General features: G+C 56.2%; 2 protein-coding genes and 1 long non-coding RNA gene across 7 annotated transcripts in view; 2 read left to right on the top strand and 1 right to left on the bottom strand.

The window, feature by feature from the left end:
* Positions 1–17,331, top strand: part of PLEKHG4B (pleckstrin homology and RhoGEF domain containing G4B) — a 76,159-nt gene extending 58,828 nt beyond the window's left edge. The window contains exons 8-20 of the mRNA XM_025451273.3: positions 2,710–2,826; positions 3,093–3,191; positions 3,788–3,930; positions 4,421–4,559; positions 7,517–8,286; positions 10,426–10,678; positions 11,741–11,830; positions 11,905–12,135; positions 13,656–13,826; positions 14,406–14,586; positions 14,878–14,982; positions 15,210–15,470; positions 15,674–17,331. Of these exons, the coding sequence (XP_025307058.3) occupies positions 2,710–2,826; positions 3,093–3,191; positions 3,788–3,930; positions 4,421–4,559; positions 7,517–8,286; positions 10,426–10,678; positions 11,741–11,830; positions 11,905–12,135; positions 13,656–13,826; positions 14,406–14,586; positions 14,878–14,982; positions 15,210–15,470; positions 15,674–15,714 (2,601 nt within the window). The 3' untranslated portion in view covers positions 15,715–17,331. The remainder of the gene's footprint in view (positions 1–2,709; positions 2,827–3,092; positions 3,192–3,787; positions 3,931–4,420; positions 4,560–7,516; positions 8,287–10,425; positions 10,679–11,740; positions 11,831–11,904; positions 12,136–13,655; positions 13,827–14,405; positions 14,587–14,877; positions 14,983–15,209; positions 15,471–15,673) is intronic.
* Positions 3,197–13,354, bottom strand: LOC118353267 (uncharacterized). 3 transcript variants are annotated; one of them, XR_004811940.2, is made up of 4 exons: positions 11,950–13,353; positions 7,003–7,380; positions 5,493–5,905; positions 3,197–4,573 (listed from the first exon to the last, which is right to left on the bottom strand). It is a non-coding gene; the product is annotated as an uncharacterized LOC118353267 (long non-coding RNA). The 3 variants fall into 3 exon arrangements; XR_007408263.1 differs by having other exon boundaries at positions 5,493–5,546; positions 11,950–13,352; XR_007408262.1 differs by having other exon boundaries at positions 5,493–7,380; positions 11,950–13,354.
* A 1,354-nt stretch (positions 17,332–18,685) lies between the features above and the next one.
* On the top strand, positions 18,686–24,768 carry LRRC14B (leucine rich repeat containing 14B). 3 transcript variants are annotated; one of them, XM_025451238.3, is made up of 3 exons: positions 18,686–18,821; positions 21,227–22,062; positions 23,450–24,768. In XM_025451238.3, exons 1-3 carry the CDS (start codon positions 18,816–18,818, stop codon positions 24,093–24,095), a joined length of 1,488 nt encoding a protein of 495 aa, XP_025307023.3. In that variant the 5' UTR covers positions 18,686–18,815; the 3' UTR covers positions 24,096–24,768. The 3 variants fall into 3 exon arrangements, 2 of the variants coding, with proteins under 2 accessions (XP_025307023.3, XP_048961745.1); XR_003138736.3 differs by lacking the exon at positions 18,686–18,821 and having other exon boundaries at positions 20,754–22,062; positions 23,450–24,253; positions 24,428–24,768; XM_049105788.1 differs by lacking the exon at positions 18,686–18,821 and having other exon boundaries at positions 20,754–22,062.
* Positions 24,769–26,886: the final 2,118 nt, after the last annotated feature.

Raw genomic sequence — 26,886 nt, 5'->3', positions numbered from 1 at the left:
ATTCTATGCTTTTCAAGCCCAGCTAGCATCCTTATGATTGTTGTTTTAAATTCTGGTTCAGGCATATTACTTGTATCTATTTGGATTAGTTCCCTAGTGGTGACCTCTTCTCATTCTCTCTTAGGGATGAATTCCTCCATCTTGGCATTTTATCTAGGTCTCTGACTTTTGTGAGCTAGGAAAGCCTGTGCCTAATCCCATTTCCACTAGAGCTGAAGCTTTGCAGCAGTCTATGATCAGTAGACCTAGTGCATGCAAAGGATTTGTGCTGGTCTTCTGGGGGAGGGGCCCGCTACTGCTCTGGCTCTCAATCACACTTGCTGTAGTTAAGAAGGCACCTGCAGAGCGCAGGGTGGGGCAGGGCTTAGTGTAAGCAGCTCAAGCCTTCATTATGTGTGCTGTGCAGCTTGCTGAAGTCTGTCCTTACTGATAGGAGAGGTGAAAAACAGTGTTGGCCTCCTTTCTTCCCCAGAGAGGAGAGTTCACATCCCCTGCTGTTCAGGAAGCCCTCTCAGAAGAGCAAACAATCCCCCTCCTGTGTCCCAGTCTTCCATCAGATCCCTGCTTTCACCCTGTCTGTATCAGAGCTGTCTGCCCACTCAGCAGTATGCTTCTCCTGTGTTTTATCTTAGATGTGCGGCTGTGCTTCAAAACCCTAAATTTTAGGGAGCTGGCACAGTGCAGACCCAAGCTGGTACTCTGTAGGAGGGTCTCATCACGGTGTGCCTGGTGTCTTTGGTCCTAGAAAAGCAATTGCACAACTGTGCAGGAGCTTGGATTTTATGGTGAAGTGTAGCAAAGAGCCGGCATCCAAGTTAGCTGCCCTCAGCAGGTGCTTCTGCTCTGTACTAATGACCGGGGCAGCTTTATGGCACCCACGGGCTTTTCTGTCCCTGGAGAGGTAAAGCACTCCCAACAAGCGGAACTATCTCTCCCAGTGCGACCCAGGAGCTCCTCAGAGCATGCTGTTTGCTCCTGGGCCTCTGCCTCTCTTCTCCACAGGAGTACCACTGTGTCCACCAGGCTTGACCCTGGCAAGTGCAGACTGCTACAACTTCAGACTCTCAGCGCTGCTGCTTATAAAAATATGCCCCTTTCATTTTCCCAGTCAGCACTTTTGGGCAAGTGTTTTTCTTATGCAATTCCCTGTGTGCTGCTTTCTCTCTCCCTGTCTCTGTCCTCTCTCCGTGATCAGGGCTCCCTTTCCTCTGCAGTGCTTACAGTTCTTTTCTCTCCCAAATCACATGTCTCTTTACCTCCTACCTTTCACAATGGCCTCTTCTGTCCCTCAAGTGATGCAGTCTGTTCTCTCAGGCCTCAGATCCATATCCTGGGAGCTCAGAATGATGTATAATGATCTAGCTGTGTTGGAGCGATGAGGCAAGCATTGGGTCATCCTACTACTCCGCCATCTTATCTCCTCCTCCTCAAGCGATCTTGCCCCAAAGGTCTTTAAGACTTATTTTTTTTTCTACTTTTTTCTCTCTCATCTAGCTTCAATGTCACTAACTCCATGCTTTATTCATCTCCATTCAGCTATTATGCCCATCTATTGACATTTTTTAGTTCAGTTATTGTGTTTTTCAGCTGTGAAATTTCCAGTGGTTTTAAAAACATATTTTCTCTGTCTCTGCTAAGATTTCCTATTCTCTCAGTAATTACAGGCATTTTTCCTTTACATCACTGAGCATAGTTATGACCACAGCTTTAAAGTCCTTATCTAATAATTCCAACATACAAGTCTTTTCTGGGTTGGCTTCTGTTGGTTGTCATTTCCCTTGAAAATGAGCCACATTTTCCTGATTCTTCATGTGTCAAGTAATTTTGAATTATATTCCAGACATATGAATGTTCTGCTGAATATTGTTGAATATGCTAACTCTGGATTCTACTATAAACCTCCACAAAGGACTGTTTTGAAATGCATTTGACTTGGTTGGACTCAAACTGAAAAATGTCCCCCATGTAGGTCCAGTTCAGTTCTTTTTGCCTTTAGCTACCTAGTGTATTCCCTGCTGCATACATGGTTCAGGGTCAGCCAGAGTCCTGGGCACAGTTTACACAGAATGGGAGCTCCCGATCCCTGGCTTTCTCCCTTGTGGTATTCGACATCCACATTCCTCCCCAGCATTCTTTCCTGGCTCTTCAGGCCACAAAAATGCCTGTTTGCTATCAGAGCCTCAGCCAATCCAGTCTCACCATGTTTGCATCCTGCCTTCAGGCCAGAGCCCTGCAGATGGGGAGCTCACCCCCTGCTGATGCCTCATCCATGTTTCAATTGCTCTCCTCAAGAAATATGGTTTAGTTTGCCCTCCAGAGCTTTCACTTGGTTGTTGTTATACTTCCCCTTGGGTTGTCTGGGAAGGGCCAACTCTGTATCTCAGAATAGCACGTCCCTGTTTCATTTGTTTCCTCCCCTTCCTCCCCTATCATCTTGTCATCTCTTCCTTTTCAATTTTTCCTTTTTTTTTTCTTAATTGGTACCTCTCTGTTCTTCCTCTTTGCTGCCTTTTCCTTTCATTTCTCCCCACCTTCATCCCTGTTCCCAAACACATTCAGCCCATTAATGCCACCAGCAAGGCAGTGCCACTGGACCTAAACCTGCCTCTCAACCCTCTCAGTGGTAGCTCTCCCAGGAGTGAACCATCACAGTGGTCTTTCTGATGGATGCATCTGTGGACGTAACCAGTGAATGCTTCTCCTTGGCAGTGTGAGGTGGTGGGCTCCCTGAAGGCCTTGCACAAGCTTGTCGACAGCTCACAGCTGACCGCAGACCTCGATGGCTCTTTTCCCTATAGCCATAGTGACTGGATCTGCTTCCGTAGGGTAAGGTATAACTCACAGCCACTGCACCTACCAGTCTCCTGGGACTTCTCCTTATGCAGATGTTTTTACTCACACCTGAACAGGCATCCCTACCCTGAGTGTCGTGCCCATCACAACTGCCATTCACAGGCTGCTGGAGAGCCACTGTGTGGCAGGCTTGGGAGTACCGCTAAAGTCCAGTTCTGGGCTGGGAGGGTGCTGCTCTCTGGCGCTCCTGTGGACACTAACGGTGTATCTGTCGTCTCATACCTCTCCCACCATGATAGAAGCTGGAGTCCTTCACTACAGATTGCGAGGATGCCATTGTATTCCTACAAAATTCAGTCCACTCCCTGAATATTCACAGAACTCTAAGCACAGCACAGGTAGGTTCTCATGTATTTTACTTTATTTCACAGGTAGGTAGATGGGAAGAGGTTTATCCAAATCCATCATCCATAGCAGAGATTTTCAAACCCATTTTGATTGAAATCCCTTTCAATTAGCAAAGGACTTCCAAAAGACCACTTCCTCCCCCTGTGACCAAAAAAGAAAAAAAACTTCCACCATGCCCAGAAGAGAAACAACACCACTGCAACCAATACATGTGTTGGTGTGCCACCAATGCCTGAGTAATTACTGTTGGGACACAGAGGTAGACTGGCTGGAGGAAAATCAGCAGCCTAGAGAGGCCTCAGAGACACCTCGGCGGAGTTTGCAGGGTGTGTGGGCAAGATCCATACGTCCCTGTCCAAATGCCAAGCTCTCCTCCTGCTGCCAAGTTCCACATTTCCCCTCTTTTTCCTGTCCTTAGTTTCACCATCCCTTGGGTGAGAGCATCCGGGGCAGCATTACTTTCCTGCTGGGGCAGGTGTCAAGTGTTGGTTGAACCCTGCTTTCAGCTTGATTGATGAGCACAAGAATATAGGTCCACTCCCCATGGAAGAGAGGGTTCTATGTATGCTTCTCCCACCCCATGCAGGAGGTCACAGACTTAATCAACAAGCATAAGGCAATGATGAAGTGTGTGCTGGAAGATGCACTACTGGTTGCCCTCCGGCTAGAAGGTGGCACCATGCTGGCACGGCTGAAGAGGGAGCAGCTTGGCAGCAGCCAAGACTACCAGTGAGTGTCGTGCTAGGGCAGCCCATCCCCGGGGAAGATGTCCAATTCTGTCACATGCAACAGCTCCCAGGGGTCCAAACCTCCATTCTTTCCCATGGGCACACATTGGACCAAAGTCTATCTATGTTTGTATCCTCCAAAAAATGTAGTAGATTCCTTGGAATGCTCAAGTGGAAGGCAAACCCACCATAATGGATTCAGTAGAGGTCCTGACTGAATGCTTCTCTGTCTAATTCTGTCCTGGGGAGCCCTGTCCACCCACCACTTTTTCCTACCACCTCTGAGGCATGCACCCGTGGTTCCCAGGCATGTTCCTGTTCCTGCTCTGGCTGTGGACCTCCTTGGAGCATCCCCTTTTGTGTTAGATGTAAGGATGTAAAGAGTGCAGTTTTCCCTTTTTAACTAGGTTGTCACCAACAGCATATTCCTCGGGTGATTGCCATGAACAACTAGTGGTCAGGACTTGGTTTTCTGACACTTTCTCTTCCAGGGATGCCATCAAGGTCGCCTCCAGGTTGTACAACCAAGTGGATGAAGAGGTCCATGGGCTGGTCCTCACCTCCAACAGATGTCTGCAGGAGCTGGAGAGGCTACGGGAAATAAGGATGCTCCAGGAGGGACGAGGCCAGGTAAGTACTCCAGTCTGAGAAACCAAAAGAGAAAAACATTTTGCTCCTGGGCAGCCCTGGTGGCTCAGCGGTTTAGCACCGCCTACAGCCTACAGCGTGATCCTGGAGACCCAGGATCAAGTCCCACATCGCACTCCTTGCGTGGAGCCTGTTTCTCCCTCTGCCTGTGTCTCTGCCTGTCTCTCTGTGTGTGTCTCTCATGAATAAATAAAATCTTAAAAAAAAAAAAACTCTGCTCCTGAAATAACTAATGTTAACATGCAGTATATTATAAACCAGACTTTTCTCCATATACATATGCATATAGAAGCTTTCAAAAGTTTCCACATATTTTTATTTAAACCCTATGCTTTTATCAACCACTATTTCCATATAAGAGAATGTGAAGCAGGAGTGCATGCATGGCCAGCAGTCAGTGTAGGGCAAGGTCTAGAGGGGCTGGAGGCCTTCTCTGGAGGCCCGTGTGTCCCTTTGGGGCTGTCAGGGCAGGGGGATGGCCACTGTCAGGGCATCCTCAGGTTGGGTCCCCAGGATGGCCGGCATGCATGGTGGTGTGTGCAAGCCTCACCTTCCATGTTTATCTAGCTCTGGCCCAAGTCCTGGGCTCTCCTATTTCTCACTCTTGTGCACATCACTGCACCTGTCGTTCACACTTTGTGATTATTTACTTAGGATAGGTTCATAGGGACAGGGATGGTGGGGTTAGGGCTGCAATTTCTGAGGTTTTTACACATTTGCCAGGTGGCCTGGCAAGCAGCCTGCCCAGTTTAGATTCTCAGCAGCAGCCTGGAGAGCATCTCTTCCTACTGACATGAAAATAAGTACTTCTTCATCTGTCTGTGGGTTATTTGTATTTATTCTCTAAGAAATGGCTATTCCACACACTGGCAGGCTTGCACAGCTCGAATTTTCACTGTTATGCATGTAACTCACCTCTGGTCACATGGTGAACATCTTCCCTGGTTTGTGATTGTCCTTCAGCTTTGCCTAGGATTGAAATTTCTACCTTAAGGTCACAGAACGATTGATGCATTCCACCCTAAAACTTTTATGGTTTGAATTTTTCCATTTATATCTTCAAACCAACCAGAATTTCTTTTTGTGAGGCTAGAGGTGGGACTTCAGCCCTGAGGGGTCTCTGCTCCGTTGACCATTTCCTGCTCTTCTATCCAGAGGTTCTCAGGTCATGTTTGTAAAAACCCAGATTTGACATTTTTCTCTATTACTCTGTCTACGAAGCGTGTGTGCTCTGATGTCTCTCCTCTGCCTGTGCATCGGGTCACAGTAGAGTTCAGTGGCCGTAGATCCATCACCTCTTCTGTGGTCCCTAACAACCCCTGGCGTTACTGTCCAAGGAGAAAATGCATAAAAATGAAGTCCTAACCCGGGACGTGTTCACTGTGAATGAACGATGTTGCTACGGGAAGCTGTGGGGTGGGCAGGGCTGCCATTGCCCCCCTCCACACCCCAGCTCTCCCAGACAGCCCCAGAGTGTCCTTGTGCCACCACCTAAAGAGTATCTCTGGGATATATTTTGCATAGCAACAAGTTGCAAGATGGAAAGTTCTGGATCCATATTTCAATTATCTTATTTCCATTTCCTGCAAACAGCCTGCCCAGTTACACCCTTGAGCCATGAAGACCTGTTGATTCCCATCCACAGACTGAAAGGGGCCCATAGGTAGAAACAGCGGTTACAAACTGAGAGGCAATGATGCTGTGCAGCCACTGATGATACATCCGAGTGCGCGGCTGGTTTGCATCAGGATGGGTGCACAGCCGTGCGAACCAGCTCCTGAGTGTGTCTGATGCTCCCTTCCCCCATGACCATGGAACCTTCACACATTTAAAAATACAAAATTCTTCTCCTGAATAGATCAAATTATGATTTGAAAGAGGAGAGGAATTCCTGGCCTCTTGGAGCTGCTCTGCCTGAAGAACAGGCAGCGGCGGCGCGGGTTCTAGACCTTCCACAGCCAGCTGATGGAGTGTCCACACCAGAAGATACACATAGAAACAGAGTGAGCACCAGGCTGATGCTGGTAGTTTCTTCATGGGCTACAGCAGAGGAAGCGATCTGGGACTTCAGACAGTGCCTGAGCACCGGGCTAAGTGGATGCAGGGAGCACTGGCCTGAGGGGCCCATCTGTCTGACATCCGCCGTGGAATCACCTCCAAGGGATCTGCATGTGCTATGGACATGGAGGGCATGCTGTCCCTGCAGGCCAGAGTGAGCTGCACCCTGGGACAAGTGGCCAGCACCCCACCCCCGACAGCATGCCCTGGGATCTCAGCCACTGTATGAGGAACTTATTGTTCCAAAGGGACAAGCAAAATGAACACGTGAACTTTTCTGTGCTTCTCAGCTCAGCTGTAAAAGTATACTTCTTGCCAGAGACCCTAGAACAGTTGCTGCAGCACAGCACATGCCATGCAAACTCACCAGTACCCTGGAACTGCCTGGCTGTCACGCTGCTGGGGCCAGAATCCCCAGGAGCACAGCTCTTCCTGATGGGATCTAAGGCATCAGGGAAGGCCTGGGCAGGGCTAGGGACTCTCTGTCCCCGTCATGGCCTTCTACACCAGGCAGAGGTGTGGAATGACCGATTTCATAGTCTGTGTAGCCCTGGCATCCGACATCCCTGGAACAACTCCTCCTGCTATTCTTAGGTGCTGTAGAGGATTCAGACCCCATTGGGCTCAGATGCAAACTCATCTTGCCTGCCCTTGGGGCGAGTCTGGCTAGCAACTCCCTTGGTGGGCGGAGAGGTCTTCCTGTTTTTCTGGCCATCTGGTTACCACGGTCCTGGATTTGGGGCACCTGCAGAGCAAAAGGAGCATGAACTAGGATTACCTGAGTCGCTCATTAGCTGCATGAGATTGGGTGGGATTGGCAAGGCCATGGGGGCCATGACAGTCTTCCATTGTCCTGACCAGCATCCCCCTTTGCCATGCAGGTGGACAGGTGGATGCTGCAGTGTGGTGAGTGCCTGGGACACCTGGGCCCGCAGCCCGTCGCTGAGTATCTGAATTGCTGGCACCAGGAGGCCACAGAGCTGACTACACAGAGCTTCCCTGGGGCAAGCATGGCAGTGGCAGGCCTGGGCAGCCCGCAGGCCCTACATCGGTGGCACCCCTTATGGCTGCAGAGCCAGCACACCCAACTCTGCTTCCAAGAGGCCCTGTCTGGGGCTACCCCAGATCCTGGCACCCCGCCTCTGGGCCGCAGACCCCTGAAGCATGAGCTGGGCCAGGAGGCTGAGAGGAGGCCCCATGAGCCATCCTGGACGCCCTCCACTGACCTGGAGTGTCCCGCTGGGGAGCAGGCCCCGCTGCTGCCTGGCCTCCCTGGCCAAGCCTCTCTGCGCAGGCAGGAGGATGAGCACCTGGCCCCAAGTGTGCATTCCCCACACGACAGCCCCACTTGCTCCCCTGAGCCCATCCAGACACCTGCCTCCCACCCCAGGAAACATTCTCTGAAGAAAACTATGAGAAAAACACAAAGCTTTGAGATTCCACAGCTTGACAGTGGCCTCAGAGACTCCCACTGGCCAGGCCACACTGGGGTCTTCATCAGGGGCCTGGAGGTGACCAGCACCGTGGCCTCCGAGAAGAAACCCCCATCAAGGCCACATGCTGAGAGCCCCCTGGTCACTCGGAACCAGAGTCTGTCCTCTCCCTCCAGGACCCACCCTTCCAAGGAGGACGGGAACAAGCAAGCAGGAAGGTGAGGCGGACACCCCTCCAGCCTGTGGGTGTAGTGGTCAGTGCAATCCACAAACATCCCTCCAGGTCCACTGTGTCCTGTCCGGGTAGCACACTTGCATTTGATTTTAGATAAGATGTTATTTACCTCCCTGTGTTCAGAATAGTCATTGAAAACTACTTCCTTTTTTCATGGCTCACCCGCTCTGACAGTTACACAACCAGCTCACATCATTTGAGACCAATTTATAGAAAATCACACCTGAAGTATGAAGACTTTACCTTAAAAATTACTTTTTAGGAAAAGTCTTTCAGCATGGAGGTGAGAAGTACGTGTGTTTGCCCATTGCCCAAATGGAGATGTCCGTGAATCTGTTTAATCTTTAAGAAGATTTGTATTAAAAAATATATCTTTTATTGACCATAGGATGGAAATGTGGGCAGGAAGTGCACCCAGGCCTGATGACAGGTAGCGACACACCTGGTGCTACAGCCTGCCGCTTGCACTGCTAGCCTGTCAGTGTATGGGGTGGATGAAGTGGGGCATCTTCCTCGTGTCCTTTGCTTGTTTGCTTGATGGACATGCTTCCTCCTCAGGCAGAGAACATCTCTGAACTGAGTTGGCCACCAAATACTGTCCTTTATGTTTCAGGTTCCCGTGTACTCTATTTGGGGTGAAACTTGAGGTGGAACAGGAGGGTTTCGTTTGGGATCACCTGAGAGGTTTTTCCGGAGGTTAGAACCACCCTCCGGCTCCCCTGAGCACATCTTGAAAGTTCCAGAGGCACAGAGCGCAGGAATAGGGGCCCTCCAGTTGCCAAGAGCCCCCAGGCACCCACAGCGGACATCCTCAGTCTGGGGGGAGCAAGTTTGGGAAGCCATCCCCCTCTCACCTGTCACAGGCCCTGGGCCCACAGCACAGCGCACAAGGCATATCCTCCCGCACCAGCGCCCGTAGGACAAAGCGTTAAACTAACCCACTCTCGTGAAAACCCAGGCCTTGTGCCAGTTGCCCAGAGGGACTTCCTGTCACTAGGCCAGTAGTCAGTTCCCACCATTATGTCCTGATGTGTCAGTTTCCAAGTCATTTGTTCCAAATCCTCAGACCACACTAGTGTTGTTTCTGAATATTTAATGGTGCCTGTTTTCAGCAAATATGGACAGGAACTGTGCTGTGGGGCTGGGGCTGGGGCTGGGGCCTCAGGTGTCTTAGGGGCAGTGCCATGAGGGTCAGGGCTCCTGACTAGCCAGAAGGTATTTGGGAGGTGTGGGGAGTGTGGGACGGGAAGGGACAGGCTCTCCAGCTACAGATGGACACACCCAGCAGCCATTCTGACTGCAGGTGTATCTCCTATCATCGGTTGCTTTTAACGGCTTTCCAGTTTAAAAGAAAGCAAGCAAATCCACGTAATAGAAAAAAAAAAGACTATAAAGTTTCATGAGTATCTGGGAATTGAGTAATCAGGGAAAGCTGCTGGCAGCCGGGAAGAAACTCTCTGGCGCCTCTGAAGGGCCTCATGAAACAGGGACGCATCCCCAGCTTGGACACAGCATGGACGGGAGCTCAGGGAGCCCTCTGTCCACCTCCCACTGCCCACCTCGGCCCCATCCCAGGCCCCGAGGCTCTGTGCTTCCCCTCTGGCCTCTGGGTCCCCTGTCTCCACCACACAGAGCTGAATTTTCAGAAGTCCCTTCTGGTAGGTTAGCAGTGCATGGGAACCTGGCTCCCGGGGTCTTGGAGCTCCCACCACAGTCCTCTTTGCAGTGTTCAAATCCTCCTCCTGCCAGAACCGTCCTGGCAGAGGACTCCAGGTTGAAGTTAGGGGCCCTGGCAGTCTCTCCTGTCCATCTTCTAGAAGGATCTTTTATCCTAAAAGGCTGTGACCAACAGTATAGAGGCACTTCATGCGAGCAGCTTCTAATATGCACCTCCTGTATCTCCCATCTTACTTGTTTCCATCAAAGGTGCAGTGTCAGGTGACAGAGCACACGTGACAGGATTCATTGCTGCCCCGTATGATCGATCATGTTTATTCCTCTGGGCTTGCACAGCGTTTTGTTTCTATGTGAAGCAGGAGGGACGCTGACCTAGGGTCTCCCGAGGCCTGGAGTGAGGCCGAGGCCTGCACCAGCCTGAGTGTCCACCGCCTCTGTCTTCCAGCAGCCGACTGCAGCACATCATGGCTGAGATGGTGTCCACGGAGAGAGAGTATGTTCGGTCCTTAGGGTATGTCATTGACCATTACTTTCCAGAAATGGAAAGAACGGACCTGCCCCAGGACCTCCGAGGGAAGCACAGCATCGTTTTTGGGAACCTGGAGAACCTCTATGATTTCCACCGCCAGCACTTCCTGGCGGAGCTGGAGCGCTGCCAGCACTGCCCCTTGGCGGCAGGCCGCGGGTTCCTGAGACACGTGAGTCCCTCCCTCCCAGGCACCGGGTCCACACGGCAGGCGCCCCTGTGGGAGGCGAAGGCGACATCAGCCCAGGGTGCCTTCTGAGAGGCTGGGTCTGGCAACGCCCACGTTTCGGGTGATTTGGATCCGTGCAGACCCAGCAATAAACAGACCCCAAAATAGACAAGAAGGCTGTGGCTCTGTTCACATCGAGTGTTTTTGCTTGGTGCCACCTGAAGGCACCCTTGGCCCCCAGAGCCGCACGACGCTGGAGGCCTTGCCTGCATCGTCACCCACACACCCCTCTGCTCACCTCTCAAGGCTGTTGGCCCGAAGCAGTTCACGTCCTGTACACGGGAGCCCACCTGGTCCCATCCTCAGTCCTCCCGCTGCAGCCGGCCAGCTCCCTCCCAGGCGGGGCCCGGGCCAGCCCGCCATCTGAGCAAGCCAGGTCAGGCTTTCTGCGGAGGCTCCCGGACTGTGCACGTGCCCCACACGAGGGCTGCTCTCCCCGTGAGAGTCTTCCCAACTGTGTATATGAATATCTCCCTGTCTGGATCGTTAATGAAACTCTGAATTCAGTTTGAAAACAAATGCTTTCACCTAGCAGTCCCTACGCAGTGATCCAGGCAGTGGGGACGCAGTGGCACCTGTGCCATGGGCAGGTGAGACGCGGCCTCCGCATTCCTAATGTAGACACCCACAACGGAAACGCCCGAGGGTGAAAGCAACTCCATGGTGCATCTTTTCAACTGTTTCTAAGAAGGTGCTTTTAGCCAGAAGATGAACTCTGTGTTGCTTTATGTTGACAACAACGGCAAGAATTTCAAATGTCAACATAGCTTTGGTTCTGGGCTCCCCGTGCCCCCTCCCAGGCCCGCCTCTGCCCTCTCCCCCACGCCCTGTAACGCCCAATTCTAGATCTCTGGCATCAATGTGCTGGTAAGCCCCCGTGATCCCAGGGCAGCGCTGAGCCTCCTTGTCTCCTGCCCGTGGGAGGCACAGCACACAGAGGGTGGGGGCAGAGGCAGAGACTGGACCTGGCCCCCCTCAGGTGCCCGGTGTCCTCCCTTCTTGCAGGAGGAACAGTTCGGCATGTACGCGCTCTACAGCAAGAACAAGCCCCAGTCGGATGCCCTACTCTGCAGCCATGGCAACGCCTTCTTCAAGGTCACCCCCCCACCCCACGAGCCGCGCTGTCCCCCACCTGGCCCCGGCTGACCCTCTCGCCCCGGCCCTTGCAGGACAAGCAGCGGCAGCTGGGTGACAAGATGGACCTGGCCTCCTACCTGCTGAAGCCGGTGCAGCGCATGGGCAAGTACGCACTGCTGCTGCAGGACCTGGTCAGGGAGGCTGGCCGCTGCCCCGTCCCAGAGCAGGAGCTGAGCGAGCTTCGGGCCGCCCAGGGTGTGGTCCGCTTCCAGCTGCGCCACGGCAACGACCTGCTGGCCATGGACGCTGTCCGAGGCTGTGACGTGAGTGCCCCGAGGCCCTGACGGGCTGTCCTGAGTTGAGGGAGGGTGTGGCCTGGGGCCAGAGTACATGAGCTTCCCTCTGGGGAAGTCCCCAGAAGCTTGAGACCTCTCTGGGGCCAGCGGGTCAGGGGAGCAGAGAGGGGCTTCATGTCCGGGCAGCCGCGGGGCATTATAGGAGGCAGGCCCTCAGTGGCTAACCATCCACCTTGGGGCTACTTGGCTGTCAGGCTTGGAGCAGAGCAACACTGGGAGCCTGGGCCCGGCATCCACACGGCCCACATGGTGGCAGGATGGGACCAGCTTAGAAGAGGAGTCCTGTCCCCAGCAGAACGCCTGGTATCTGACAGCGGAGGGACAGTCACAGGGTTCCCAGGGAAAATGAAAATGTTCATGCCCTGCTAAAAACTGCATCAAGAGTCTCAAACCGCAATCTGAGCGTGGGCCCTTCTGGCCGCCACCCTGCATGCATTGTCCTCCCACTGAGCAGCCCTGGGTGCCTTGCAAGGTGAAATGGCCTGTGTGCGCACAGCCATGGATGTGCCAATGCCCTGCCCTGCCCTTTGACCCCACCTGGGCTTGAAGGTGGGACCTCTGGCGTCAGCTGGAAAAGGCAGATCTGAGGCTGTGGCCAGCAGCAGAGATGGAGTCCGGCATGGAGTATAGTTGTCCATGGAGAGCCATGGAGGACTCGGGGTACCCCGGCATAGTCACTCCAGAAGCCCCCATTCAGCAGACTTAGCCGAGTCATTTGGGATTGGACCAGCCATGCTCAGGAAGCCCCCAGGACAGGGCTATCCATGGGCTAGAAGGTTACAGGAGGGACTTAGCAGTGGTGTCCACAGTTTGGGATACACTCCACGCGGTCCCACTAGCCATCAGCCCAAACTGCAGCTTGGGGGGTACTTCTGGGGGTAGGGGTGGCTCAGGTACAGAATTCGTAACCTGACTCCCACATACGCTATATTGGGTATTTTTATGCAGAAACAGGTGAGAGTTTAGCACCATGTCCACAAGGGTACTTCTGCTGCGAGCTCCATGCAGACCAGAGGAGCCCTGCCTGGCCCCAAGGGTTTTCCCCATACATCTGAGCAATTCTCAGGCACCAGCCGGGTGTCCTGTAATTCAACTCAACCCTGACGCCATCTGCATGGATGTGGGGTGAGATCCCACAGGTGACGGGTTCCATCCTACAAGACTGCCCCACCCCCCACAGCACCCATTGGTCACAACGATCAGAACCCAGAGAGACCGTTCACTATGACATCACCAGTTTATTGTGAGGGGCATAAGTCAGGAACAGCCAGACAGAAGAGGCTCAGGGCCAGGTATGTGGACAAAAGAGGCACGGGCCGCCACATGTGCTCACCCACCCAGCCACCCTCCAGCCCCGTCCTTTGGGGTCTAGGAGGAAGCATCATCGAGTGAGCACTGACCATGGGTGATGATTCTACCTCCAGTCCCTCTCTCCCCAAGGATTGGGGCGGGATCAGGTCCCTGAGGGAGGCTTGCTCCATCTGCAGGTGAATCTGAAGGAGCAGGGGCAGTTGAGATGCCAGGATGAGTTTATCGTTTGCTGTGGAAGGAAAAAGTATCTGAGGCATGTGTTCCTCTTCGAAGACCTCATCCTGTTTAGCAAGACCAGAAAGGTGGACGGGGGTTATGACACCTACACGTACAAACAGTCCTTCAAGGTAACATGCCCGCCTCACACCTGACGCCCCTGGGTGGGAGCGGTGAAATAGGACATATGGGGCTGTGTCTGAAATCAGGAAGTCACACGGACACACTGGTCCTTTATGGTGCTGCAGGCTGGTTCAGCAGCTGGGAAACTTCTCAGTCGGTAACTTAATTTCCGATTGTGGTGAAGGTGAACCTGGGCCAGTCTCCAAGGGTGGCCCTCACCCCACAGGGTTCTGAGCTCCTAGACCTCCCGCAGGGAGCCTATAACCCTTACCTGCAGAGGAGCACATCAGAGGCGGTCCTGTGGCCCCGTCCAGCACAGCCACCGCGGGCCACTAGAGAGCCTTCCAGTCCAGCCTCCCTTTCTCTCCAGTGGGGAGACTGCGGCTCCAGGAGGGAGTCAGTGCACATGGGCGGGAATCTGGTTTGTCCTGGGGACCCCCGTCCAGCCTCAGCCCCCCATTTGGTATTTGGGTGAAGAGCCTCTAGCACTGAGGTGCTGGGGTCAGATGGTGGCCAGAGAATGGTCAGTTCCTCAAGTGAGGATCAGAAGTTGCTGACACTGCTGCCACTTGCGGCTTTTGGTATAGACGGCTGAGATTGGGATGACAGAGAACATCGGAGACAGCGGCTTGAGGTTTGAGATCTGGTTCCGCAGACGGCGGAAGTCCCAGGACACCTATGTTCTCCAGGCCAGCTCTGCAGAGGTCAAGATGGCCTGGACCCACGTGATAGGGCAGATCCTGTGGCGGCAGGCTCTGCGGAACAGAGGTGGGCAGAAGAGGGCCACCCAGGGCCAGCCCCTACTACTCCCCCAGTTCTGAGTCCCATGTCCCCCTTTTTGTTGTCGACTCCTTGAGCTCCCTGAGAGGCCAGACCAGGTGTAGGTGCCAGAATGAGAGCCCCAGCATCTCTGGGTCCCAGCGATACTTGGGGAGGGTGCTGGGCCAGGCTCTGACGTGCTCCTGGTCTGGATGGAGGGTGCTGGGTACACAGCATTGTCGGGAGAGTATTAAAGCCAAGCAGTTCCTTGGAAAGTTGCCCTATGTTATTCTGTTTTAGAACTCAGAATGCAAGAAATGGTGTCAATGGGGATTGGCAACAAGCCGTTCGTGGACATCCAGCCCAGTGACGCGGCCGTTAATGACCGGGCCATCAAGGCAGCAGGTAACATGGCCTCAGCCCTCTCTCTCACCCTGTCCCACTGACTGGGGCCCTGGTGTTGACTGTGGGCCCGAGAGCCAGCACAGTGGCTGGACGGGTGGTGGCCACATCATGCCCAAACTGACCTCAGCGGGGACTTGGTTGGGTTCTCAGATGGCTGCTTCATTATCAAATCTGGGCGGCACGTGTGGAGCAAAAGCCAGATCAGCCTGCTTTCTGTCCCCTTCCAGAGTTGTGGACCCGAGCCCCTGTGGCTGTACCCCCCTGTGACCGTGCCACCCCCTTTAAGAGGCCACACTCCACCATCTCAGACAGCAGCACCTCCTCCTCCAGCAGCCAGTCCTCCTCTGTCCTGGGACCACTGAGCCCGCACACGTCTGCCAGCCCAGCCCTGCTGAGCACTGCCTCCTGCCCCTGGCCCCACAACATGCGCACCTGCTTGGAGGAGGAGGAGGAGCTGGAGCTGGAGACGGGGAGCCCACCTTCCATACGTGAGTGCACCCAGGCTCCAGAGCGGCAGGTGCTGCAGCCTCCAGCCACTCTGGGGGGGGGTGGGGGGGGGGAGGGGTCAGCGGTGCACCTATGCAATTAACTCACTTGCCTTTATAGACTTCCAAAAGTCTTTAAACACATTATAGTTTTTCTTTAATCAAAAAAACATCAAAAATTTTCACTTTCACCTAAAACATCACAGGAAACAGATTTAAAACAACCAAGCAAACAAAACCTAGATGAAACAAAATATAAATAGACAAAAGCATATGACATGAGATTTTAAGACCTAGGACATCTGCCACCACCAGTAGTGACCTGAGACGGGACTGTGATGTGAGCCCCATGGTCGTTCCCATCTCTGCCTGGAGGGCACCCGGGAGCCACGTGGGGAGCCTGCAGACCCCCAGAGGAGGGCAGCCCGGGGGAGCCCCGTGTAGCAAGAAGTCTCCAAGGCCTGGGTCCAGCAGAAGGCTGGTCAGCACCGCACCTGAGGGGACTGCCCAGGCTGGAGCCTCTGGAGGACTAAAGAGTACCCCACACACCTGCTCCCAGCAGCACACGGGCAGCAGCTCCAGGGCAGTGGCAGGTCCTCCGAGGGCATGCTCAGGACACCATGTTGGACTGAACACCCCTGCTGACCTGCACCAGGTCATGAATGCAGGGCATGTACAGGTGATCTAACTGCATCCGAGAGCAAAGGTTAAGGAGATTTATAGGATTACACACATGTTTGGCAGCCAATGGGGTAGATTTGCACTGTCTGATGCAAGGAAGTAGGAAGCGGAACATGACAAGGGCAAACAGGCGAAACCAGCTGGAACCGATGGGGTTGTTAGAATTGGCCTTCACACCATCATTCTGTGTCCTTCTGGCCTTCACACCATCATTCTGTGTCCCTGACATCTAGAACGTTACATCACAGCAGGGAAGGTGGGACGGACTAAACTTAGCACCATAACAGGCTGTAATCATTAAGGTGAGCACCTCCCTGGATAGAGTTAACAGCGCGACTTAACAGAAGAAAAGCTTAGTGGAGACGTATCAACACGACACAGAATCACCAAGTCAAGGAAGAAGATCAGTGAGCTGTGGATGACTTGGAGTGGCTTAACAAACACATAACAGAGTCCCCAAAATGGAGAGATGGCAAAACTTTGAAGGAACTATGGCTTAATATTTCCCTGACTTGGTGACAGGTGTCAGCCTACAGGCCCAGAGGAGACCCATGAGCCCCAAGCACGCAGGCTGGAGACACAGTGACAGACAGAACATCTGGGAAGTGGCCAGCGAGAGCCAGCTGTCTGGCGCGCGAGGAGGGTGGCGGCAGCATCTTTGTCACCACACATAGCTCGCGGGGGGCACGGTTTGCTGCTCTGAACAGAGAAACCTTCAAACGAGTTCAACGTGACAAGGATGTCTTTCAGAAACAGTGACACAAGGACATTTTCGTGCAAAGGCTGAAACAGCTCAACCAGCAGACCTGAAAGGTCAAAGGACGTTGTGCAGGGAGGAGGACGGTGACCCTGGGGGGAATAGGAGGCGGCGCGCAAGGCTCGGCCGCTTACCTATCTGTCAGGGGCAGTGGCCCTGGGGACAAGCACGGCATATGTGAGAACAGCATCGACGTGCTAAGGCGGACGGCGTGTGCACCTGGAAGGTATCCAGCCATGGCGGCCTCTGCCTGGCTCCAGGCCTCTGTGGCGTGGAGCGATACTGCGGGGCTGCGCCAGTGGGACATACACATCCTGGACGTAAGAAGACAGTGGGGAACAGAGGACTAACAGGGGAGTCGGTAGAGGCGAAGGCCAAGCAGACCTGTGGCCGCCGGGAGCAGGAATGCAGCATGAGCAGCCTCCTGTGAGTGACACGCGGGCTGTGGGCTGTGTCCCTGCCGCTTGGCCAACCACACACGGAGGGGCCAGCACTCAGCCCCACATGCAGGGGCCGAGGTGCTGGTGGGACCCGCAGGGGTTGGTTATCTCAGCTCCTGCAGTGGAGGATCATGGAAGTCTGCTTTCCCACACCCCACGGTACCCCACATAGTAACCCCACAGTACCCCCATGGTACCCCACACAGTACCCACACAGTACCCTCACACAATACCCCAGAGTGCACCCCACAGTACCCCACGGTACCCCACATAGTAACCCCACAGTACCCCCATGGTACCCCACACAGTACTCCCCAAAGTACCCACACAGTACCTCCCATAGTACCCCGTGGTATCCCCCACAATACCCCCACGGTAGCCCCCACAGTACCCCACAAAGTACCCTGCAGTACCCCCCACAGTACCCGTCACCCCACAGTAACACCACCCAGGTGAGGACCCTCCTCAGAGTGATGCTGCCTGGGACATGTGTCCCCCCAAGCCTCCAGTGTACCTGTGCCCCAGCGACAGCGTCTTTGAGGGCACCGGCTGACCACAGTCGTGTCTCTGCCCAGGTGGAGGCGTTGCCCTGAATCCTGGGTGTGGGCCAGGTGTGCAGGGGGCTGCGCACCTGCTCAGAATGGCAGCAGCCACCTGGGTCAGGCTTGTGTCCTGGACGGGCCCACGGGGAGCACAGCTGGGCACTCCACACTGCCATCCCAGAGCCGTGGCACCTCCCCGGCGGTGTCCTCCCCAGCCCCTGCAGGGCTGGCATGTCCCACAGGGAAGCCTGAGTCTGGAGGTGGGGCTCTCTTTCCCCCGAGGAGCCCCACTAGCCGTGATGGTCGGGGCCAGGGGTTGTGCTCAGCCACTGTGGCTCCTGCACAGACAGTGCTGTGATCCCCGTCCCGAAGCCGGGGTGGAGCCCCCAGAAGCCACTCAGGCAGGAGGTGGTGCGTGCATGGCAGGGCCATGGCCACAGCTTCACATGCGGTGACAGTGGACAGGTTCCCGCAGCCCTTTGGGGCGGAGACCTGGTCCCGTCCTGCTCTGAGGTTCCTTTAAGCCACATGGTCTTTCCTGGGCCTGGTGTTCTGTTTTCACCTCTGAGCCGCCTGGTAGAGGGGAGAGGCCACTGAGCACCTCCCTTGTCGGATGATTTCACAGGAGCAGGGTCGGTGGACACTTGCTCACATGGTGTCTGCACTCCAGCCCCGGTCTGCCTGCCCTGACCCGGCCTCACAAACATCCTGTCATCAGTCTGCTGGTGATGTCTGTTGACACATCAGAGGGCCCTGAGTGCTGAGGGCAGCCAGCCCTGACCCCGCTTCTCTTTGCAGTGACTGAGTACATGTTACCGGGGGACAGTGGCCTCGGGCTCCCTGGGCCATTGCGTGAAGAGGGCCACCCGAGCGCCTCCTCTGCCATCCCAGGAGGGGCTCCCAGCTGCAGCGGCACAGCCAGGACTCCATGACTGTGAGTCCCCCCTCCTGAGACCCCCGTGTCCAGGGCCCACGGCCAGCATGGGGGCCAGCCTGCCACTGAGGGCACAGATGAGCCCGGACACACCCTGAGGGGAGGCATGGGGGAGACCAGGGAGAGGGAGCCACCAGTGTCTTTCACAGAGATCTTCTGGACGACTGATGACAAGTGACATGGGCTCTGATCCGTGACGTCCTCTCCTTCTGCCAGACAAAGGCTTCTGGGCAGTGGTTTGACCATCGAGCAAAACACTCCCCAGGAGAGGGGGTGTCCTGGCTCCCCCTGAAGTGATGGGAGGGTTCACTCATCCTTGGTCACCCTAAGGTGCTGGGTGCCACAACCAGCCAGACTCCCTGGCCAGGTCTCCACCCTGTGCCAGATGCTCCAAGCACAGTACATGGCTGGATGTTAACGGCCCCCCAGGAGGGGCGCCCTGGCCAGCAAGGCTGCACCCCCAGGCCAACTTCCCCAGGACCCTGTGCCTATGCCCCCTTGAAACCACATACCCAAGAGGGTGGTATGGTTACTTGTGAGAGCTCGGGTATCCCTCCAAGAGGAGGGGGCCCTCAGCCTCTGTGGGAGCCGGTGGAGATCAGCTCTGCCTGCCCCAGACTCCCTCTGTCGGGAGGGCACCCCCGTGTCGGGACTGTCCTGAGAACAGAGGCTTCCCCGCCTCCCACTTGTAGGCCAGGCCTGGAGCCCCTGCAGAGGCTGCGCCAAGCTCACATGCCCTTGTGTTCTCATGTTCTGGGATCAGAACAGCAAACACAGGACTCACACATTGTGGGACCAGAACCCTCTTACTCTAAGACGCATCACAATGCCAGCCAAGGTGGCCCCCCGGCAGGCTCTGTCTGGGCCCAGAGCCAGGGGCACCACCCAGGAGGGACCCAGCCTCGCAGGGGACACCCTCTTGTCTGTTTCCCTGACCTTGTCCATCCAGGCAACTACTTCTGTAACAGGATGTGTGTCTGTGAGTCTGAGAGCACCCTAGGGGTGCAAGGGCTCCGCAGCACCTCCCAGACACAGACTCGATGCCACGCACAGCCTGGGCACCTGGTGGGAGGGAGGGAGAGGGCCGCGGCGTCTGAGTCAGGATGTCCTTCCTTTCCCAGCCGTGACTTATATGGAAGAGAATGAGCCCCTCCAGGACAATCCCGTCACAGGGAGCACAGGAGCCTCCACTGTAGCCTGAGGCTGTCCTGCTGGGGGCTCCTGGTGCACCCCCACCTCAGCCACTGGCCATGGGGTCAGCACGGCCCGGGCCCCGCCTGCCTTTGTGCATCCCCCCTGCATAGCCCTCCACCCAGTCTGGGGGCTCAGGTGGCCCTGCCACTCTGACTGCTGCACCAAGGTTGGGGTGGGAGCTGGCGATACCTCAGTTCCCGTGGGGAGGTCCGGGCGGGCTTGGATGGTCTCAGGGCCCAACAAGCCCTCTGGGACCGGGGTTTCCCCAGTCTTCCAGGCAACACAGGCCCATGGGCAATGGTCCCCTGGAGCAGCCCCACTGAGTGGACACCAGGCACAGGGACACCTCTGAGTATATTTGGAATCTCGGTTTTCTTTCGTTTTTAATAAGGTAGTGACCTGTGGCCAGGGACCCAGGTTGGGGTGAGGGCACAGCAGCTGGGCCTGAGGTCTGGGGTGTGTCCGGGGCCCCAAGAGGACCACCCCACACCAGATGGAGGAGCCTGGGTGGATGCCAGGCCTTGAATGAGCTTCATGCTGCGAGGTGTCCTCAGAGCGGCAGCCACGTGGGGCAGGGGCTGGGGTCAGGCTGGGTGCTCACCATGGTGACCTTGCCATTTCCAGCTACTATAGGATGTTTTCTTCATTTTTTCAATGCTGATTCGATCCAAACTTGAGGAACATAAATAAATGAGACGTGTTTCTCTCACTTTGTTCTGTTGTATCCGGGTACGTCAGTGACATGCTTCACCCAGGGAGCCTGGCTCCTGTGACTTTGAGGGAACATGGCCCTGGGCAGCAGACCAGCCTTCATCTGGGGTCTCCCCGGTCCAGAGCCAGAGCCACCCCTGCCCTGGGCATGAGCAGCACTTTTTGGGGGCCTGGTGCCCCTGAGCCACACGCTGGGACAGCTCTGCTTGCATAGCTGAGCACCACAAGGACAAGCTGGCCACTGCCAGACGCCTCCACGGCCAGAGCCAAACAAGCACCCATGACCAAAATAGCCGTCAGATGACCAGAGAGCCTGCTCACTAGCTTCTGCCCAAAGGCAAGCTGCTCGCAGCAGCTGCAGCTAAAAATAAGCAAGAAGGGCATCCATCTTCGGGAGGATCTCAAGGGGAGAGCTCCGTCTTGCTTTTGGGCCGCTGCGTGCGGGCACGATGAGGTCGCTGCGCTCTATTTCTGCTGAGGCCCTGGTGTCTCACCCCCAGGTGGCCCAGCAGAGCCTGGACAGTGTCGCCCACAACCTCTACCCACTCCTGTTCAAAGCCAGCTACTTGCTGGAGCAGGCGGCGGTGATCCGAGCCCTGATGGAGCGCTGGCCCCTGGAGGAGTTCCGGCTGAGCGTGCTGCTCGGGCCGCACTCCGAACCACCGGTGGACCTGCGGGACCGCACCTGCAGGCCCTGCCTGGAGGCTTGCGTGCAGGGCCTCGCAGACCACGTGCTCCGGGCTGCGGGCCCATGGCGGCTGCGCGTGGCTGACCTCACGGGTGTCCGAGATGTGCAGGTGCAGCAGTGCCCCTGCGGGAGGGCTCTGGGTAGGTGGGGCCGCACCGAGCTGCTGGCCAGGACCTGCTGCCAGCTGCAGGCGGCGTCCCTCGTGGTCCGGCCCCCCGTGCGGGTCCTCACTGATCTCTTTGTCACAGAGGGCAATTTCGAGCTGGTGCTGCGTGCCCTGGGGCCTGGCCCTGCCCCGCTGCGCGTGCACTGCCTTTCTTTCCGAGCAGACAGTCTGGGCCCCAGCCAGCTAATGCAGGTGCTGCGTCTGGCAGGGCCAGGTGAACTGCATAGGCTAGAGGTCGTGCACAACGTGCGGCTGCATGCTGGCCATGTGCAGCAGCTGCTGGCCCAGGTGGGCTTCCCACGGCTGGCCTCACTCACGCTGCCTGCCAAGGCTTTCGACGCACCCCCGAGCAGCACCCTGAGCCCTGACCGCGAGGACCGCCTCCTTACCTCCATCGCCTGGGAGCTCAGCCAGATGAGCCAGCTCAACGAGCTGAGTGTGGCCTTCTCCACGCTGACAGGAAAGATTCCGAAACTGCTTGGGTGAGTCTGGGGTGACAACACAGAGGGCAGGCCAAGTGAGTGGGGTCTCTGCTCACAGCTCCTCGTGCAGGGCTGGTGATGGGGATGGGGGCCTGGGGTGGGGGTGGCAGGCCCAAGATGCATGAGGGACCATGGGATGGGACCTGGCTGCTGACAAGTCAGGACGTTCCAGGCTCCCTCTGCCTTTACCCCAGAAGGCCTGGACAGGGTAGAGTGATTGTGCTCCTCTCCTGTCTGATAACAAGTTACCCCAACAATGGGCAATATGGTGACAAAACCTTCAAGAACCAGCTCCACTGGGTCCACTGGGCTGTGGTCTCCTCCGAAGGCTTGGTGGGCTGGAAGGGTGGGGTCGTCCATGTCCACGTTCAGATGTGGCTGTTCAGGGTCTACCTCTGCACTGTGGCTGCTGGGAGTCCTCAGGACAGGGCGGCTGATCCGAGAATCAGAGAACACCAGGCGGGAGCTGCATATGCAGCTCACCGCTTCTGCAGACCGTGTTGGCTTGGAGCTGGTCAGTGGGTCCCCTGTGGGAGCACGGGAGGGCCGGGGGTCAGGGAAGGCCGACTCCCTGGGGTGGCATAGAGTTGCATAGAGTGGCAGGCTGGCGAGAGGTGCTGACATGGACGGGTCAAGGGTCAGCAGAGAGAAGGTTGGGGTCAGACGGCAGGGCAGTGTGGGGAGGTGGAGCATCACAGCCCCTGGAGGCTGTGAGCAGGAGGATGGCATGGTCACCTCCTTATTCACGAGGGCCACTCTGGCCCGCAGCACAGACCCGGAAGGAGGGGCTGGGGAAGGACAGTGTGGTGGGCAGACAGCCAGCTCTCAGCACGCAGCGGCACAGGTGTGGGGCCCCCCACAGGCTCTCCTGCAGCGAGTGCTCAGCCTGGTGGCATCAGACCCAAACCAAATATCCCCAGGGTGGGGTACATTGAGAAAGTGTGTTTTTCACAAGCTCCTTGAGACCTGCTGCTCAGAGCAGGGTCTCCCCATAGCTGTGCATCTGCTGATGCTGGCCTCAGCACGTGGGAGGGGCTGCAGGTACCAGGCTGTAGGAAAGCTGGGCTGGATGGCTGCATGGCCCTTCCCCTCCTTGCTCCACAGTACACAACTGAGCAACCCTCATTCTAATTGATGCTTTACTTATGGACACTAAAAATTGAGTTTTGTATTATTCCCACATGTCACAGAGTATCATTCTTCTTGTGATTTGTTCCATTGTTTAAAGATGTAAAAACCATTTTACAGTCTGGTTGAGTAAGACCAGGACGCAGTGGACTCTGCCTTTGGGCCGTCTGCTGACTCCTGAGCTAGAATTCATCTTAATTCCTCCCAGAGGTCCTCCTGGGACTGCCCCTCACCTGTGCTGTTTCTTGCCCTGCCCTAGCCCCCTACGGACACCACTGAGGACCCTGGACCTGGCCAACTGCTCCCTGAACCATGAAGATATGGCCTTCTTGGCAGACTGCACCCATGCCGCGCACCTGGAGGTCCTCGACCTCAGTGGGCACAGCCTGTTCAGCCTGTTCCCCTCCACCTTCTTCCGGCTGCTGGGCCGGGCCGCCCAGACGCTGAGGGTCCTCACCGTGGAGGAATGCGACATCGAAGACAGCCACGTGAACATGCTGATCCTGGCCCTGAGCCCCTGCCATGAGCTGTGCGAGCTCCGCTTCCTGGGGAACCCCCTGTCAGCCCGGGCCCTGAGGCGCCTCTTTGTGGCTCTCTGTGAGCTGCCCAAACTGCGGCGTGCAGAGTTCCCAGTGCCCAAGGACTGCTACCCTGAGGGTACTGCCTACCCCCAGGACGACCTGGCCATGTCCAAGTTCGACCAGCAGAAATATGACGCGATTGCCGAGGACCTCCGTGCAGTGCTGCTTCGGGCTGGTCGGGGCGACATCCAGGTGTGCACGCCCCTCTTTGGAAGTTTCGACCCAGATATCCAAGAAACAAGCAACGAACTTGGAGCTTTCCTGCTGCGAGCTTTCAAAGCTGCTCTAGAGAACTTCTCCAGAGCACTGGAACAAATGGAGTAGGCCCTTGAGCAGACTGGGGGGGGGGGGGGGTGCGACTTGCAGCTCGGCTGTGCCACAGCCTGGACAGCCCGCATGGGCAGTCTTGGCCACCTGCTCCCCGCTACCACCCGTTAAAGCATCTCTTGCTGAAGCTCCTATGAGGCATCGGCCAAGCCCAGGTGAGAGGAAACCCTGGTTCCAGCAGAGGCCACTCCAGGCGCCTCCGCGCAGTAGAGCGGGGCTGGGCGGGTTGGGAGCAAGGATGGGGAGCTCAGACGTCTGGCCAGGGTGGAGAGGACATGAACAACCTGTCACACAACACAGGCCCTGTGCCACATCTGGGTTGTCCACAGGGCTGACTTGGGTTTGCCTATTCATGAGCTCCTGCCCGGCATGGAACAGGGGGTGTTAATGGCTTGAGCCCAAGGACCAGGATGCAGAGTGGCTTCCTGGGCTTCTGCCACTGTGGAAAGCCCTGCCTGGGACAACCCCATCACCGCTCCGGTTTCCTACCTCTCTTTGGACGCTGACGCCAGAGGAGCCTCTGCTTAGGCCGGGGCAGCTCCTCTGTGCCGCTGAGTCTGGGTGCAAACGTGCTTAACGACGTTTGCCCTTGGTTTCTTCCAAGAGCTGATTCCAGCAGAGGCTGAGTGTGGATGATTATGTACGAATACATAGCAGTGTGCCTTCCTCAGACCTGGCTTTAATTTCGGTGCAGTTAGGCATTTTAAAAAATATCTACATGTATGAAAATGAACTAAGTTATCAAGATAGAGGCTAGCCTTCGAGGGCCTGACCTCAAACTAGAACCCCAAGTGCTCAATGTGCTTAACTCATTCTGTGGGAGGGGCTGCCCTCCACCCAGCTCTGGGGCCCTCCCTGCCCCCCGGAGTCCTCACCGAGGTATCCATGCCCCCCTCAGGTATGTCTCCACCCTTCATGCCCCCCAGGTATGTCTGCACCCCCCCAGACCCCTTCAGGTATGTCTATACCCCCCATGCTCCACCCACTCAGGTCTGTCCATGCGTTTCTCCCCACAACCTAGTGGGGCTGCCTTGGGTGTCCACCCCCAAAGTGACCGCTGTGTCAGGACTCTGCTTCCTGGGGAAGGCAATAATGTTCCTCCTGGGTCTTTCAGGAAAGAGGGACACCCAGAAAGTGGGCAGGAGGGAAAAAGTGACATGTGACCATCCTGCCCCACAGATTTGCTCTCTGAGCCACTTCTCCCACTGCCCTGCCCACGCTCTGCCATCCCGCAGACCCATCCTGCTGCCAAAGTCTCCGAACCCTATCTCAGGCATGGGAGTTTCCCTTGCAAGAAGCTCTGGAAAGAGAGTAGAGTAGGTACAGGGCAAAATTTTGTGATGATCTGATTCTAACTCTAAAGAGTGGAGTGATTTCAGCTGTTTGTGGCCCACGGGAGAGGACTCCGGAGTGCACGCGGCTGAGCCGGGCACCTGCGGTCACTGGGGCAGGAGGTGGGCGCGCAGGTGTCTGCGGGTCATGAATGTTCCCAACAGCCCCACCCCTGGGAATGGCCCCCCATAAAAGCCAAGGAGGCTGTGGAGGCACATTTGGAGCAATTCTGCAGCCTCTGGAGTGGCCCCAGCAGAACCCATGCCTCCCGTGCCAACCTGCTGCCTATCATTTCCCCGATCCTGTGGATCTGCTGGGCCCCAACACTGAAGGACTGTTTCCGGCCATGATGGGTTTTGGCTGTGCCCACACAGCCTGGGATTCAGAGGTTCTGACAATGCCTGCCAGCCCCAGGGATCTGCCAGGACCCAGGCACATCCTGTGCTTTCATGCTGCGAAGGCCTGGGTCTGACACAAACCATAGGGACCGGGACACTCACACGTAGGCAGAGATGGGCAGATAGCAGGTGCCGACAGGGTGGAAAGTCACCACAGGCAGCTCCGGGCCTAGCAGCCCCCTGTCCCACTGGTCTCCCCAGAGCCCTGACAGCTGAATGGAATGGGGCAGGGTGCGGACCCCAACAGACACTGGGCAACCACCTTCCAAAACACCAAGGGCATGGGCTCTGTGTCCCCCAAGTCCTGTGTGGTGGATTAATCATCACACCTCCTCCGGGAAGCCAGCACTCCTTCCTGCTGCCCATCCTGGCAAAGGGGTAGAACAGATTCAGGGGCTTATTACACAGCTTTATGTCCCAGACTAGGGGGACCCTCTGTGCCACGGATGTGGCCTGAAGTCCTGGAGACGGGGGCCTGTGGCTCTTATGGTCACGGATGCTCTCCTTTTCTTTGTCGTTACGTAGATTGAGCAGCACCCTGAGGAGCTGTCGCCCACTGGACCACAGGCTCCCAATTCTCTATTGCTGGGGCCCCTGGGCAGCTCCCTATGGGTGGAGATGCTGCAGCTCTCACCTGGGTCTCGATGCTCATCACAGTGATTCCACCCACCTGCTGCTGCCCGTCCTGAATCCCATCAGCCTGGGGCCCAAAACCGGGGCATCACCTATGACACTCAGCCCTGGCTGTGGGCAGAGCCCCTTTCATGTGGGGGCAGCAGCATCTGCCCTCATGTGATAAATGCCTTCGACAACCCCGTCCAGGCATCCATGAGCTTCTGCGCCTCAGGTCCAGGCAGCCTGGCTCTCCTCTCCACTGACGACAGACCACCCGCAAGGAGCCAGTGTCCCGCCAGGACATCACACACAGGGACACCCCCTCAGAACCACGCCCCACGAGGCCCAGGTCCTGGCAGCATGCAGTGTTGCAGCCACTGGCTGTGGCGCAGTGAAGGTGTGCGGGGGGGGGGGGGGGGGGGGGGCTCGAAACTCGCCACTTC

The sequence above is a fragment of the Canis lupus genome, chromosome 34 (genome assembly GCF_003254725.2).
Source record: "Canis lupus dingo isolate Sandy chromosome 34, ASM325472v2, whole genome shotgun sequence".
NCBI lineage: Eukaryota > Metazoa > Chordata > Mammalia > Carnivora > Canidae > Canis > Canis lupus.
Note: the sequence above shows the minus strand (reverse complement) of the source record. Positions and strands in the feature narration are given on the sequence as shown.